Source organism: Dermatophagoides pteronyssinus, unplaced genomic scaffold (genome assembly GCF_027571235.1).
Source record: "Dermatophagoides pteronyssinus isolate colony J.1.1.1.1 unplaced genomic scaffold, Derpt_VIB-CSIC_2022.12 sq0007, whole genome shotgun sequence".
Taxonomy (NCBI): domain Eukaryota; kingdom Metazoa; phylum Arthropoda; class Arachnida; order Sarcoptiformes; family Pyroglyphidae; genus Dermatophagoides; species Dermatophagoides pteronyssinus.
In genome coordinates this window covers 1,083,793-1,101,764 of record NW_027461531.1, presented here as the reverse complement: position 1 = coordinate 1,101,764, position 17,972 = coordinate 1,083,793, and the positions used below count along the sequence as shown (strand labels likewise).

The following is a 17,972-nucleotide window of genomic DNA, read 5'->3' as shown; positions in this document are numbered from 1 at the left end:
TGCGTGATTGGGCACTTTTGGGTCATCGATTATTGGACCTTAAGTTTATTTGAAATCACATCATTAATCGTTAGTAACAAACAATGACCATTAGTAATGATCATGACAATGTTGAATCATTATTAGACAATAACATCTTTCCTGTGATTTTTTTTTTGTTGTCGTTGATCGGATATATCTCATTGATTTAAAATATACAAAAAAAAGTCAAGTTCATTTAGTTTGGATTGTCTTGTGTATGTTTGTGGACAATAGAACCCAACCAACAAACTTGTATCATCGATGTTTTCTATTGATTCGGACAAACATTTTTTTGGTTATATCGGTTTTGGGACAGTCGGGACTTCCTTCCATCGCCATTAAAGTGCCTGTATCTAACTAACGTTAGAAAAAATATACATCGGTTTCATACAGACACTTTAAACATGTTCATTGATGAGAAAATTTATTCGTTCACTCAGTATATTGAAGTTTTTGGACACACACTCGAAGGCGGAGATTATTAACACACATTCACATAGCAATACATATTGAACACGAAAAAAATCGACAGAGAGAAAGAAAAAAATATGAATAGAGCCAGGTAAATTGGGCAAAATGAAGATTTTTCAAAAACCGAGTTGATCAGTTTGCATTTGGCTTCGTTTGTTGCAGGTCTGGTATTTTTTTTGAAGCTATTCAACTATCGGTAATCGACTTGTTGCATGAAATCATTTCGATTTTGTTCACCAAAAAAAAGTTCAGTCGTTTTTTAGCCACGGTTCGATATTGTTGAATTGAAATTTTAACTTTGTGTTTTTTTCTACAACGATATTCACTTTATTGAATGACCAAAATGTCACAAACACTACATTTAAATCATCATGGCGATAATGAATTAATATTAAAATGTCAAAATTCTTCGTCTTCATCGTCTAAATCATCCTCGAAACGATTGAATAGTAAATCATCGATTATGGGACATAATCATAATCATAATCATCATAATCATAATCCATTACCTTCATCAGTTGCAAGACGAAATGAACGAGAAAGAAATCGAGTTAAAATGGTCAATCTTGGATTCGCAACATTAAGACAACATGTACCGAATGGTGTTAAGAATAAAAAAATGAGCAAAGTGGAAACCTTAAGATCGGCAGTAGAATATATAAGAGAATTGCAGAAATTATTAGGTCAAACCGGCGATTCATCATCATCATCGGAATATAGCTTTGATCAGAATAATGAAAATGAATGTTTGCTCAACAGTTTTGATCGGTAAGTTTCTAATTTTTCTTTCTTTTTATGTTCTGTTTTTTTAAAAAATTCACGATTCAAATATAAACAAAAAATTAATTTATTGCAGATATGCATTGCAACTGGTTGATGGAGATGATTCCACATCACCGATTGATGATAGTAACGATGGACAACAAGATGAACATTGTTATCCAATGTCAATGTTGCCTGTAGAATGTTCACCAACTTTGGAACATTCTTCTTCATATGCAGCTACGCCTAATGGATATTCTAACAGTAACAACAGTGACAGTACCAGTTATCATCATCATCATCATCATAATCTAAATAGTCCTAATAAACAGATATCGTCAAATACTACAAATAGTATGACATCGTATCATCATCATGCAAATATATCATCACCACCATCATCAATTGGTTCATCATCGGATGGTGGTGGAGGATCAATTGGTACTAACGTTCAAACATCATCATTACCATATAATATTTTAGGAGCAAGTTTACGGCAATCCTCGCTAGTGTTGGATTCATCACAAAACCATCATCATCATCATCAACAACAACAGCATCATCATAATCATCATCATCATCATCAGCAACCTGAACAAACAGAAGATGATGATATGTTTGATTTTGCCAATTGGTTTTAGATTTTGTTGATTTCATTAAATTCGGACACAATCATCCATTCGGGTTATTCGTGCCATTTTGCAAGACAAAAAGAAAAAAATATCCAAATATAGCTAAACAGAAGAATTAAACTAAATGGAAAAAATAAAGATTCTCAACTCTTTAGTCAATCGAATTGCATGAATGGCAACTTGTTCAACTCAAAATCATACACGTACTGATTGCCTTGAAATTATCATCACCCAACTTACACAAACACACACACACATCATTAAAATTGTCGTGTTTGAAGGTCTTGGCATCAGAAAAAAAATTATTGAAGAAATATTTCGAATGAATGTAATTAAAAAAAACCACTATTCCAGCAGCTATAAAAACATGTGGCCATATTTGGTAATCTGAGAAGTTACGAATGAAAAAAGTATATAACTGTTATTTTATTTGGCAATGATGACCATTTTTTCGACAATTTATCATCTCAGTAAATAATCGACCATTCAACTGACTACTAAGATTGTACATGATCGACGATGACATGTCTAACTTTCAAGGTCTATGTCCAAAAAGTATAACCAAAATGAATTGTTATTATGTGTGTATGACAACAATCACCACCATCATTATTCTCATCATTGCCAGGCAATCAGCAATCTATTGTATCCATTTGGTTTTTTTTCTTGGTCGGGCGTCTAAGATTTTGATTTTTTTTTCTTTAATCTTGTAAATTCTTATTGTAATTGTAATCTATTTTCATCAATAATTTTTTTCATATTAATTTTTATATTATTATTTTTAATTTGAATGAATCGATTAAAAATCGGTATTAATCATGTAAAAAGTATTTTTTTGGTGGATTTTTTTGAATTAAAAAAAATTATTTTCAAAAAAGGGTTAATGTTATTCGCGAGAGAGGACAATCACCTAACGCGACATATTGGATCGCGTGCATTCAAATTGACTATCAATTTAGTTTGGTTAGGGTTCGGTTCAGTCGGATTGATCAATGGTCAACGGTCAAGGTGACGACCACAAAACACATGTGTGTATTGTAGAGAAAAAAAAGTATATCAAAAAAAGCTTGATACAAGTGATATGAATAGACTACCACCACTGCTACCAAATAGTAAAATTGATGATTTTTGAAGAGAAAAAAAATGTTTGGAAGACAGTCAAGTGGTGATGATGGTGTATCACCAACCAACCAAAATTCCAATCAATTCACAATCTGTTTTGAACATTTGTAATGTACCTCTTTTCAACAGTTACACACCAACAACCAAGTCAATATTACCAGCATCAAAAGTAAACTAAACAAAAAAACGTCTCAAATTTCAGTCGAATCCAATTAACATAAGAATAGAATAGCAAAGCGGGTATGCACTCCTTTATACACAACCAAACAAACAAACACAAAAACATTTAACAATTCTGGTCTTGGAATAGTTTTTTTTTTTTTGATGGTAGCAATTAATACCTGTGATCCATGGAAAACAAACACCACCATTATGATCATAATGATTTTGATAAATGTAATGAAAAAAAAGGAGCAATGACATTCATAAAGATGTATGAAAAGAAAAATGTTTCAAATTAACGCCATCAAAATGATGGTGGTACAATTGATCAGAAGAAAAAAACTGACAAACCAAACCCATGTCTGGTGGATAAGTGCTGTACTCATTTGCTTAATTGGTTTCGGACAATCAGAATATTTAAAAAAAAACATTGAAGAACATTGTCCGAATCCAAAAAACAAAACAAAACAAAACACAACTAATGACAACAATTACAAAATGGCTAAACAGAGAATGAACAATCACAATTTTGATTAAATACCTGTAATTGTCTTCAAAATCGAAGCAAAAACATTTTCAAAAAAAAATAGATATAAACACAAAAATACATTATCGCTGAGTCAAGCTTTTCACTTTTTTTTCTCTTTTCTCCCTTGTATATTTGATAAATTGATATTTTTTTCCAGCAATTATCAATAGACATGGACCTTCCTCTCTCTTTTTTTTCGCTCTGTTTTTATTCATCAAGCTATGTCAATCAAACAGAAAGGAAAACAATCCTGACTGACCAAAATTGGCCATTCAGAATCCATTCGGAAGAAATTGGCAAAATAAAAAAGAAGACTTTGAAAAAATTGCATTTTTTGTTTTTGTTTATTAACATGGCGAAAAGAAATCTAAGCAGACAAGCGAAACAATTTTAAAATGGGAGTAAGTGTTCATTCTTTTCTTTTTTCTTGGATGTTAGGTCATTTATTTGGTTTGTTTGTCATTATTATCTCATCAACAGAAACATTCAGGTAAAAGGTATCACGATGTGTATTGTGTTGAATACATTGGAATGAAAATTGAAAACTATTCACGGTAGTCGCCCGATACACAAAAAAAATTCAGACGAATTTGTTTTTTTTCCAATTGCGTGCGTGTCACGAAGAATTCGTGATATGCAAATTTGCCAACAACAACAATTGATTTTTTTCTTAGTTAGTTGTTCAAGTTGTTGCTCTTCGAATCAATATTGTAAATTATAGACGAAATAATGATTTAAAAATTGGCTACTGTTGGTAATCGAAAGCGCAAGTCAAAAAAAAATTCTAATCAAATTATCCATTATAAATTGTTACTATGCCGGATAAGATATAACCGACAATTTTTTTTTGTTTTCATGGGCGTAAAGTCATGAACATACAATAATCGACGAGGATGACCAAAGTCCGAATTATCATTAAAGTTGACCATGAAAATGGAAATTTTATCAATAAACCATGTAATATTGTTCGACCAATGGTCAGTACACACGTGTGCATTTATTTCTCATCATTATGTCTCAGGTAGCATGAACAAATCAATTATCCATTGTATGAAATCAGTCGGCATGTTTTTCTTTGATTTTTTATTACGATTGATACGAAGATGTTCATATTGTTATGTATATGAGTGTTCGAAAAACCAACCCACGCATCAAATGTAGAGGTGTTTTTTTGTTTTGTTCACTGGCTAACCTGACAATTATCATCTATGTCGAAATTTTTATGTTTTTTTGATCAAATGCGTTGGCCGTGATAATTATGATAGGTGACCATTAAATTTGACAAGAAATAAATGCAATGGTGATCATAATCATCATCATGATGATAATAATAGTCGCCATAACCTATGAGAAAACGGGTTATCATTTGAATTTCATTCAATCCAATAACAGTGCAGTAGCATTTGGGATATTTGAATATTTATGAAAAATGATTGAATTTCTATCACCAAGTGAACCAAAATCTTTAAAGTCAACAAAGTAGAGGATGATCATCATATCCAACTGACCATATTGTGGCAAAAAAATGAAAAAAGATCAACAGAATGAAGTGTCTATCTATTTGGATAAATAAAAGTAAAAAGTGATGATTGATTGCCGTTCTTCGTTATTGAACGCCCATTCAAAGGTGTCGTAAATGCTTACACTCTTCACTAAAGTCAACAACAAAGGCGAGAAGAGTTTTTTCTTTTTTGATTCTTGCTGGCAGCCACTGATGGTAAATATTTGCTCTAGGTACATATTTTCATCGGTAAATATGGCTCTTTTTTGAATGATATACCCATCATTTTTATTTGTGTTTATATAAATCCATATTTATCCATCATCATCTTATTGATGATGGTCAAAAGAGAAGAAAACTCCATATGGTGAAAATTCTAAAGGATACTAAGGGTCCAAAAGTCAACTAAATTATGATGAACGACGATAGCCACTACCATCACCAATATTTTGGTTGTTGACAAGAGGAAGTTTGCATTTACACACGCATAAACATTCTCAATTTTTTATTTCTTCGGTCTATACTTGACTGAATTCATTCATATATTCAACAAAAAAAAAATATGGGCCATTTTTTCACTATGTAAATGTGTGTATACGTACGAAATATCCATTCATCAAAAAAATATTTCCATCTTTTTTGTTGTTGTTGTTGCTTTCTTGCACACTGTTGTTGTCGATTTTTAATTATGGAAAAACAGTCAACAACTGACAATCAAACAATATTTGTGATCACACACAAATCTATCGAAAGACCAAAAAGCTGACCACCAGTGAGTTGTGAGAATAAGGCGAATGACATTTGAATGAATTTGGTCACTCATTCATTGACCATTCACTTATGCGTTCATGTGAATGGGGCATTGACATTCATTCATTCATTCATTTGTCTCTTGTCACATTCGATTTGCATATTTATGATATATAGAACTAGCCAGTGAAAAAAATATTTTTTTCTACAATACTACCCATTCCTGGAAGAACAAGAGTGACCGGACAAGAGGAAAAAAATCGGGTCTCTAGATGCATGGATGATTTTTTTTCGTTGTTTGAAAATTGAAAACAAAAATCAAAAAGGGATTGCCAAAGCATAGATAAATAAACAAACAAACAAATAAACAAACATCTAAACACACAAGTGAAACGAGATGCTGTATGACATGGGGCCAGCAATATTTGTATGACGACGATTGTACAATTGAATGGATGGATCCCAACGAACAATACATTTGGCAGGTATTCATAGCTATTCATTCAGAATTGATAAGTGGCTCAACTGGCTACTGACTTACTTGTTGTTTTTTTTTTCTCAATGCAGCCTGACAATTTTTGTCTTTTGTCTTTTTTTTCATTATATATCGTTATCGTTATGTGTTCGTTTCATTCGGCTCCATTGAAAATAAATAAAAAACAATGTAAAAAAAAGAAAGTGAAACAATAGTTCAAAACTTGGACTTGGAGGCTACACCTTCAATATTATCAATGAAGAAATAAAGTTGATCTAAATAAATAAATATAAATCAAGAAGTGTCCAAGTGTCCAAGCGAACCAAATTTCCCATCATAAAAGCGAAATGAAAAGAAAAGAAAAAAAAATACCTATGATCGCCAACATCGTACGGACAATCCCAGCTTGTTTTGTTTTGTTGTTGTTCCCAAATGAAATCGAAATCTAAATTCAAATTGAAATCAAAATCAAAATCAAAACAACAAACGAAACAAATGAAAGACAATTTTTCATTTCGTTTTTTTTTCGAGTGGATTTTCTTTCCTTTTTTTCTTTTCCTGGTCACATTTTGTCACAACTTATATATAACCGAACTAGTACCACTTATATACACCATTGGTTATCATTCACATCATCATCATCATCGTTGATTACATATTGTATTCATATGACTACAAAATGTCCCAAAATCAAAACATCCATAAATTTTTTTTATTATTATTATAAAAAAAGCCCGTTTCAGATATCAGTGAACATCATGAGCCAATTTCCTGTCATTTTTTTCTGACAATTTATTTTGATTTGGATCAAATGATAGGATCGCGTGTCTATCGATAACCGAATGAGAAAAAAAAACATTAAGAAACAATAGAATAACTAAATGAAAAAGAAGAAAATATCTATTGTTTTTACTTCTAATTAAAAACATTAACCATATTGAACATTGTCACGAAACCAAAAAACAGAAAAAAATGAAGACATTAAAAATATGAATCGATTTAAATATTTTTGAACAAAATAATGCATTTATTGAAATCCAAAGAATCCATTATGAAAGTTTTTATAAATTGAATACTATGGCGTGACAATTATACATTCGTACATGGATACAAACATTCAATAATGATAAGAAATTAAGTAATTAAAAGCAAAAATGGTTGTTTAATTAAATTCTATAATTTCATTCTAATTATTGTCGGTTTGTTTTTATCTAATAATTTTATAATGTTTGAAGGTCATTGATAAAAATAAAACAACAACAGCAATGATGATGATTTAATTTCTTCAATACCGGATGACCAATTAAGTTGATGACAAAGCTGATTTTTTGTTGATGTCATTTGTCAAATTTAATGTTACTCAATTTTTATTGATAACGGAATGATATTACCATTAATTCACTTTTTTCATCACATTCATTCATATTTATGTTAGTGTTTCTAAACTTTTGGTTCAAGGCTTTGATCTGCAAAAAAGATTAATTATCAGTTGAATTGAATCATTATCCTTCGATAATGATAAGCGTTTAAAAAAGTTTGAGAAACTTTGTATCATTATATAACATATTGAAATGAAAATGAGATCCTGAAATGGTGATTCATCAAAAATATGAAAAAAAACGATAAACTACAAAAAATGAAATGAAAATAAAAAGAAATAATCACAAAAAAGCTAGGGCTCACGAAATCGAAAGCTTGCGCGGCCTATTTTTTCATTTTTTTTAATGGATGGATGGATGATTTTTCAATTTTAGCAATATTTTTGTTGTTTCAAATACCCGGTCTATCTGTATGAAATACATTTCAGATAACAATTTACATATGAGAGGCGAATTTACCTCATACTCCCTCGCATAAATGACAATATTGGTGCACTTTGAGCTTTTCATTACAAAAAAAAAGAAAAAATTTGACGACGACAACCAAAAAGTTACGCGTGCCACAACCTGCCTTTGCAGCATAACACAACACAACAAAACTCACATCGATGTATTCAAATACGATTCATTCATTTTTGGATTTGATTCGCGAGCAAACATACACATGGCCGTAGCTACATGGCTCAACAAGTTTTTTTTGCTATGGCCATCTGTTCGTTAGTTAGTTGATTCTATGCAACTTTTATAAATTTGGTTCCAAAAGCTAGAAACCTAATGTAGGGGGAAAGAGATCTTGTATGTAGTTTTTAGTTGTTAATTTTTTGCTTTACTCTCCCACACAACATGGGTCAAAGTTGTCATTTCATTTACCTTTGCACATAGGTCTTACCTATGATTATTATTATTATGATTGGGACTTTTTTTTTCTCAAAGGTCAAACTCTTATTGATCGTCTAAGATGGAGAAAAAAATGAGACCTAGCTTTCAATGTCCAAAAATTGAATGTATGAATAAAAGCGTTCCAAGAGAAACAAAACCGAACAAGAGATGACATTTTTGAATGAATAGTAGAAAAAAAACGGGCAATGGAAATAACATTAATACAAAATCGAGATCGAAAGAAATGTTCAATGAAAAAAAATCTGTTCACGTGCAATCGACGATTCAAAAATCAATGGATCAGATCAAAAAGAAACCATTGGTCACTCTTTCTTACATGTTGATTTATATGGATTGGATACAATTCAAAGATCCCCAAAAGACCTTGACGATTAAGCATCATCTCAATCAATGATTGTTAAGAACATTTTGTTATTTGATAATCCATGAAAAAAATAAAAACCATGTTGTACTCCCCCGCCGACCTTAACTTGTTGTTTTGATTGGATTGAATCTAGGTCAACAAGATCCGATTTGCCGGTTTGATGATGATGATGATGATGATGGCTATGGTTAACAAAGTAGAAAATTGACCAATTTCTGGTCAATTCAGGGTAAATAAACGAGACCCATCAAATTAAACATTTACAAACAGGACCTAGTTGGTGGTCATATTCCGGAGACAATATTAAAAAAAGTCCAGTTAATCATTTCCGTTGTGATTATTAAAAACAAGCATTAGGTTCTCTTTATGTGAAATACTTAATCAGCCAACCATTACCATCATTTGGTGTAAATCAATCAACCGGTAGATAGATAGAATGTCTTACAAGATATGACTACTGTGTATATTTTTAGTCATCAAATTAGGACAATTAGATTTTGCTATGCCCGGTAGTATTCTATAGGCGGTGTATGACAATTTTACCTTTTTATTCATTTAATTCTAATGTTCTGCATGTGTTTCATGTTCGTTTTTCATCATCATCATAATCATCATCATCATCGGCCACACATTACAATTCAACATCTTTTAAGATCGATGGCTATGAATATATTGGCCGGATCCGGACACGCACGCGACAGATGCGTGTTTTTTGTTTTGTTTTTGTTGTTGTTGTATGTTTCATTTGTCACCAGAAACAATTGATCACACAAGCATCAAAATAGAAAACAAAACAGCAGCTTTGATGCTTTATGGCTCATTTGGTTTGTGTGCGGCTGCTGAAATTATTACAGACTGGCATATATTTGGACGGAGATTGTCATGGCTTGCCATTATAGCACATTGGTTCATTATTCATTTGTATAATGGTCATATTGGACAATATGTATGTTAATCATTAAGTTAACTAGCAAAGACAGCTTCTGATGCTTACCGCTATACACGAAAATGTTGAATTGTCTAAATTGGATTAAATTCGGATTCTCAAACAAGATGATTTACTTGGATTTGGTCAAAATTTTTCCGATGTGATTGAGAAATAAGGTGTGCCATATTTTAAGCATTTTTGAATGATGAGATAGACATACTTGTTGATGATCAATAAATAATAGCATTATTATCAATGTCTTTATGATCAAATTCGAATAGTGGACTATTATCAAGATATGAGACATACATTAAGCGAATATCACACATGTGTCATACACAGAAACGATGAGAATCTATAGATTAAAAATCTTAGACTAAATTGCAACAGCAGTTAAATAAACTTGTCATCAAGTCTTTGATCATTTGATAGTTTTAAATGATACATATGATTCGAATGATTATATCTTTTTTGAGCAGCAAAGCGAAATTTTTCTAAAGATAATGGCCATTAATGATAATATCTCATCATAGATGAAAGCATTACATTCTCTTTCTTTTTCTCTTCTTTTGGATAAATTATGAAAAAAGAATTGTTGCTATATATAAAAACCAAGATTATCAGCAAACATTTAGTAAAAAATAATCAAAAATACAGACAACCCAAAAGATTTTCGATCAAATTCGTTAACCTAACCGTTTTTCTTAGGATCCAAATATTTTTAACGGTTTTTCTTTTCATTGTATGACAAAATAATGGCATCAATATTTTCATTTGTTCTAATCTCTCTGAAAAAAACGTATTGCATGCAGGTAGTTTTTTTTGTTGATAAATTTTCGTTGATGCACACAGGTCGGTCAACGCAGCCAACCGACACAGATTTTCTGATATTTCTTTGTTTCTTAAATTGTGTGATTGTACATTGGTAGACAAGTTAACAACTTGTGCCCAACAACAGAGAATAGCTAGCCATAACCATAGCCATCGACCCTATGAAATCGCGACAGAAGCCACGTGTTAAATTTCGCATCCATTCAACCGCCTCCAATCAATCGGCCTCTAAATGAAAAAAAAACACAACAACCATTGATCATTCATGGCGATGAGCATCAATATGAATGAATGATCAATGAGAGAAAAAGGTCTTTTTGGTTTTATGGCAGTTTCATGAAAGAACCAACTGAAACAAAAAAAAAACGGTTGCTTGTCGTTAAAGCATCGGTTATTGTTAATGTTGGATCGATGGCAACACGTTGGTCGTGCGTCCATATTTTGTTTCTATGGATCTAAATGCTATCTAAGGTTTTTTCCATGGCATATGGTATGTCATATATCACCAACTGTTCTGTCAATTTTCATTGTGGAAAAAACCAAAAAAAAAGTTTAACCTCATACCATATTATTGATCTTTCATTTAACTTTCAATCTCACTTGTACTTTTTTTGGGATACCAGTAAGGTCCCTGCTAGCCATACATAACGAGAGAGAGTGAAAGTGAAGTGATTTCACTAGCAACAAGTCAAAGTCAAACTTGTCGTTGCTATTGGGTTTACCTTTGAATGAATAACAAGAGAGAGAGGTCAAAGGACCTTAGTATTAAAGATGGAAAAGATTCGACAAGAAAAAAAAACGATTATGGATCAAATTTTTCCAACGGTACTTTTACAATCATATCTAAGCATCACATATGGGTCGATACTATTAGGTGTCATGGTATTCATTTAGGAGAAAATTTTGCTTCCTTGTTCGACAAATTTTCTGAAAAAATCTTAATACTATGTTGATTTTTTTCTGAATATTTATATTTTGTTTGAAGCTTTGTATTGTAAATATACTTGGTTGAATCCTATTCCAACGAAAAAAAGGCATGTGCAACAGATTTTTTTTTAGTGAATATTAAAAATTTTACCTAGAACAACATCTAACCGTCTAATCATCATCATGATCGATTATGTTATCTTCGTGATTATCATCAAGTCATGGTGATTGATCATGGTAATAGTCGTTTTGTGAATTAATCGTTATCACTCCTACACTATAGATGATTTCATTATATATGGCATTCATACCGAAAAATTCATTGTTTTTTTTTCTTCTTGATTAAATATTCGATTAGGCCCATTCTTCATTCCGTTAATGAAAAAAACCATAGATAGTTTTTGCTTTGTTTGTTTATTTCTAAATAGCAATGAGTTCGTGAGAGAAAAAGAACAAGAAACTGATTGGCCAAGCAATGTAGAATAATAATTGCCTTTTAATTAACAACAAATAATTGCCAATGGTGCTAGCCATTTATGTGTTAGCAATCAACGATTACACAAACGGATGTCCATCATTATTATCATCATCATCATCATCATCATCGTCATCGTGGTCGTCGTCGTGCGCATCGTTATTGACTTAAGATTGAATCCGTTTTTTTTGTTTTTCTAGTGTTTGCAAGAAAAACAAACAAACAAAAAAATTCAATAGATAAACATCGGATACCACGATTTTTTTCGATGACGAACAACAAGAACAATACACACACGACTGGATGATACAATGGAAAAAAAACTCAAATTCGATTAAGTTATCAACATGCTAATTCACGCCTTCCACACAAAGTGTCTGTAATTCATAATTAAAACAAATAATAAATAAGGGAAACCAAAGAAAAAAATATCGGCTCAATATCTTTTTATCCCATTGTATTATGACATGATGAAAACAAACAAAACAAAATGAAAAAAAAATAACAAGATTGATGAACATTTTGCATGATACAATACAACACTATGTGTTGTCCATAGTGTTAATTACATTATAGACATTTGGTTTTTACAAACAAAAAAAACAACATTATTTGCATTTGGCTAAATCTGTAAATTTATCGATATTAAAAAAAACAAGTCAAGACGATGAAAAAAAAACATTATTTCGTGATCTAATGTGTGTGTGTGTGTTAATAGTGGAAACCTTTTTTGAATGAAATGAATGAAGAAATCCCGAAGTTGAATATCAGAAAAAGAAAAGAAAAGAAAAATATTTTTCGAAACTAAAAAGAAAAATTTCACTAGTTTTTCATTGAATCCAGATGATCAATTTTTACATGAATTGTATTGAAGAACAAAAATTCTAACCATTTTTTACAGACAGTAAGATGGACAATTTTTGTTTGTTGCAAACATAAAACATTATTATAATGTTTAAAAATATTGAATGTGCCAAAGGTATTGTTTTGTCGCGTTATAAATACCATATAATGAAAACGATTCATTTGTTTATTATGCAAATTATGTCTGGACCAAACAAAAAACAACAACTAAAATTAAGAAGAACAAAAAAAATTCAGTAGCCAAATAGCGGTTTTTAAAGCGCATTTAAATCGATTACAATTTGGTGTTCATTTCATTTGATTTTGTTGTTTTGTTTTGTTTTCGTTCAAGTAAAAAAAGAACTAAAATTGCTAATTTGGTTTAAGTGATGGGTTCACTGTCATTTTCTTTTAAAGTAAAAACAAAAAAAAAGACAAAATGGTCATCCATCGATTTTGAAAAATAATTTGGACACATACACTGTCAGATAAATAGAAAGAGGCTCAAGATAAAAAAAAAGAGTTGGCTATTTTTAGTACACAAGACATTCATTAAATATTTATAGATTAGATTAAGATCAATCGATTTAGAAGGTCATTGGTTATTATTGAGGCGATTCTTTAAAAAAATTTTTAAATGTTTTTTTTGGTCATTGATACCAAGTGGGTGATTGGAGACAAAGTTTTTTTTTGGAGAAAAAAAATTGATTGTAAACGATTTGAACCTCATTTTTTCCCAAATTGAAGTGTACATTTATCAATCGCATTCACACAAACACATGGAGAGTAATCGGGAAATTTTTATTTATTTTTATATATTGATTATATTGTCGATTGATACAATTTTCAAGTACCAATTCAATAATATTTTTTCTTCTTCTTTAAAGTGGAAATGTCTATTGAATTGTTGTCAAATCAATTCAATTGAATTTTTTTCAACAAAAAAATTGTGAATTACTTATTCATGAATTCATTGATAACAAAAAAAAAGTAGCCAATTCAATTTCGCCGGGTTGATTTGAAGCAAAAAGAAAGAGAAAAAGAAAGGGTATAATAATGTGCGTGATTGTGAATGTGAGAGTTGATTGAACATAACATGATTGTGAACAAGAAAAAAAAATTATATCAAAAATATTCGGATCAATGGTCTTATTGAAGTGTACATATATTATACGAAAAAAAACCATTGATTTTGCAAGAGATCGAGAAAAAAAATAGCTATGTATTCGGCTTCAATGGATGATTATTTTAAAAAATTATTATCGATTCGATTCCGTTGATAGCCGTATCGAAGGCATGTTATATATGAAAGTGTGTGATCGCATTGAGATGTCACAGTGATAGAAACCTACCAAAAAAAAACGAAAGTATAAAAACCATCAAATAATGACAAAAATATTATAAACAGGGACACACACAATACGTTCATTCATTCATACGATATATTCAATGGGTTAAAAAAAGAAAAAGAAAAAAAAACGAAATAAAAAAATGATTCTTGTACAATCATCATATTGTTATTATTATTTAAATAAAAATCGAAAACACCTTGCCAATGACCAATACAATTTCAAATAAGACCCAAAATGATATATTATGTATATACACTAAGCGAGAACAATTGAATCGAATCAAATTGAATTTTTTTTTCTCTTTTTCACTTTTTAAATGTTGAAAAAGTCAAGCCATGCAAGAAATTGTTTCGGAAAATGAAGCCTGTTCGCTAAAAAGATATAACGCCTACACTTAATAGTGGACAATTAACACCACTTGGCCCTTGTATATGTGTGACCAAAGAGCTACAAACAAACAAAACAACAACAACAACAAAAAAAACATACGTGTAGAAAGGACCGACAAAACCTTCATTCTCGCGGCTTGTTGATTGTCACACAACACATACACACAATTCAATCATTTTATTTTTTTTAATTCACAACAACCAACGATGAGGAAAATGGACAATTTTTCCGTCAAAAAAAAGAAAAGAAAAATTTATTCCAAATGAATGAAATCCATAAAGATGAATGAATGAATGAATGAAAAAAATGACAACATGAATAAGAATAGCTGTGTTTCCAAGTTCATTTTTATTTTGTAAGCGCGCTTTATGAATTCGATGATTCCTGTCCATTGTCATTGTCATTGGATGACGCTTCCTGTGAATACATACTAAATGTTGACAATGTGTTGTTCATTTGCAGCCATAGCAGCCAGCCGACACAATGATTTTGTATCGATTCAATGTTATTGAGACATTTACATACAGACAATATTTTTTTTACGTTTTAAAACGTCTCTATTTTATTTTCGATCAAATTGAAAATGAACAATCAGCTTGCAAAACAATTATATGGAAAAAAATGAATACGAGTGTTTTTTTCTGAGTTGTTAACTATGTGGTTGATTTTTTTTCAATCATAATCGACAACAACAACATTGAGATGAACATTGGATTCTCTTGTCTCAAAACATAAATAACGACTATTTACGTTTTGCGAACACCTGCCGTCAATCTTGGAGTAGATCTTGCCTTAATTGTAAAATTGGCGCCCGAATCTAATCTAGCTAAAATGATTGAAAGATATCGTATTGAATCGTGAGTGGCTTCTCGAAATGAACAAAACAAGAAACAAAAACAAAACAAAAAAAAAGACTGAAAGAAAAGCAAGAATTGTTCAAATCACGATGTTTGATTGTGTGTATGTTACTAAATGCGTGGTGGCGGCGCCATACTTAAATTTGGCGTAAAATTATATCTTCACGGTGACCAACGGTAAGCAAAACAAAACTAGCTAGATAAACATGAAAGAGAACAAGGCAAGGCGTCACGCCAATGTAATAGCAGCCAATTGGAAAGATTGTATTCATTTAATGTCATACATGTGCGTATATATGAAGGAAAAAAGAGACAACCCAATAAGTGGGCGGCTTTTTTTCTTCAGAGGATAATCCTTGCCTTACTTGATTTTATATAGTTATTCACAGACGCAAAGAAACACAAATAATGTGTAAATGAAGAGAATGGATTTAACATCTTTGCATCTAACTCCACCTTTATATTTATTTGAATCACGATTTTTTATTCATTTTCTCATCAAATGAAAAAAAAATTAGATTAGGATAGCAGGAGATGAATAATTTCATTTTGGATTAATTGATGAATCAATTATATTGATTTAGAATAGCCATTGTTTTCATACAAGCCCAAAAATGAAAAACGAAAAACAAGATCCAGTGAAAGAGAGGCCAAAAGCGTATCAAATTGAGTAGTGAAGACCATCAAGTCAATTAAAGATTGTTTAATTAATATATTCATTCTATTAGCTAGATCAGTGGATAATAGACGAATATAAAGTCGATGCCGACCACAGGGCCACACACAGATTGAATGACAATCAACAACAACAAGCAGTGAATATCACTGTATACAATTAAAATTTTGTGTCCGCAAAAATGATGCACGACCGACCCGAATCACTTAATGACTTATTGATTAGCATGCATGTAAATCATTCTATTTCTTTCTTACTGGGCGGCCATTTCGATTATCTGATTGCTCAATTTTCCAATCAACTCGTTCAATCGAGTTCAGTGGTTAAGATTGTGGGTCGGTTTTATACGAGCCGGATTTCGATTCGGCGACTAATTACTTTCATAATGTTTTAGGTACTAAATCCTTCTTCATTTGTGCAATTGTTTAACTAATAATTTTATGCTTGAATCATTGAAGATGATCGTGCCAAACGAATCCTTGAACCAAACTGACTGTGTTCCAATGAATCGATATATCAATGAGATTACGGCCTAAGTAAACATTAACATGGATGGTGCCCATCATGATTGTGGGTCATGATGAAAATCAAATTCGATTCGAAATTATTATCAAATAAAGTTAAAGTTAGGCGACAAACAAATATTGAAGGTAATTTCATGTGGTCAGGTTAAGCCTTTGTACAAATGTACACGACATGGGCAATAAAATTGTTACTGTTATGGCTAAGATAAAACTTTTATGAACTTGAACCAAAACAACTGGCAACAGGTATTATCTGGGACAAGAATGTCAAACATGGACAGATGTGTGTATGTGTACGTGTATATTTGAAATAATTAGATCGGCCAGAAAAAAAATTTACATTCCGAAAAAAAAACCACAAGACCGAATTCACTGAACAACGCTAGATCTAATTGCTGCCAATGGACACATACACAGTCATAAAAAAGATCTAAAACTTTGATCATTGGATATCGAAAAGAAACGATTACACATTATCAATCATAGAAGGCCTAAACTAACTTCATGTACATGGTGATTATAAGAAACAAAAAAAAACAACAAAAAATATGTACTTTAAAATTCCAATTGTGGTCAAATTCATCAATTTGCATTAAATGATACTTTAATTGAACATTGTGTTATTCTGAAACAAGATTATCATTTCATTTTTTCTAACAGGAAAAATTTTTGAACAATGCTAGTTTAATCGTTTATTTTTCTCGGGATTAAAAATTTGATTTTCTTTTTTGCTCAATTAATAATTGCAATCCTACATACAAACACAAACAATTGGGTGTTCAAATTTCAGAATGAATCCTGTTTATTATCATTACGAATAATGATTTGCTTGATTGTTTTTTTTTGAAATTAAGTAAGATTAAACATTAGATCGTGATCATAGATTTTATAGCCGAACAATTACATTTTTCTAGATATAATCAAGCAATGCTACTAGATATGTTATAGATTAATTGTCAATTAATAAATAAGCATCTATGATTTTATGATTGTTTGTTTAGTTAAATGATAATTTTTATTTAAAAAAAAAATAAATAAAATTCAAAAAACAATCATAGTAAGATTCTCGACAATCGTGAAGCACGATATCCCTATCTAAAT

General features: G+C 30.9%; 1 protein-coding gene across 1 annotated transcript; it reads left to right on the top strand.

Moving 5' to 3' along the window:
• Positions 1-204: 204 nt before the first annotated feature.
• On the top strand, positions 205-2,714 carry LOC113799603 (uncharacterized). The gene is made up of 2 exons (XM_027350265.2): positions 205-1,260; positions 1,349-2,714. The coding sequence occupies exons 1-2, from the start codon at positions 827-829 to the stop codon at positions 1,893-1,895; spliced, it is 981 nt and encodes a 326-aa protein (XP_027206066.2). The 5' UTR covers positions 205-826; the 3' UTR covers positions 1,896-2,714.
• Positions 2,715-17,972: the final 15,258 nt, after the last annotated feature.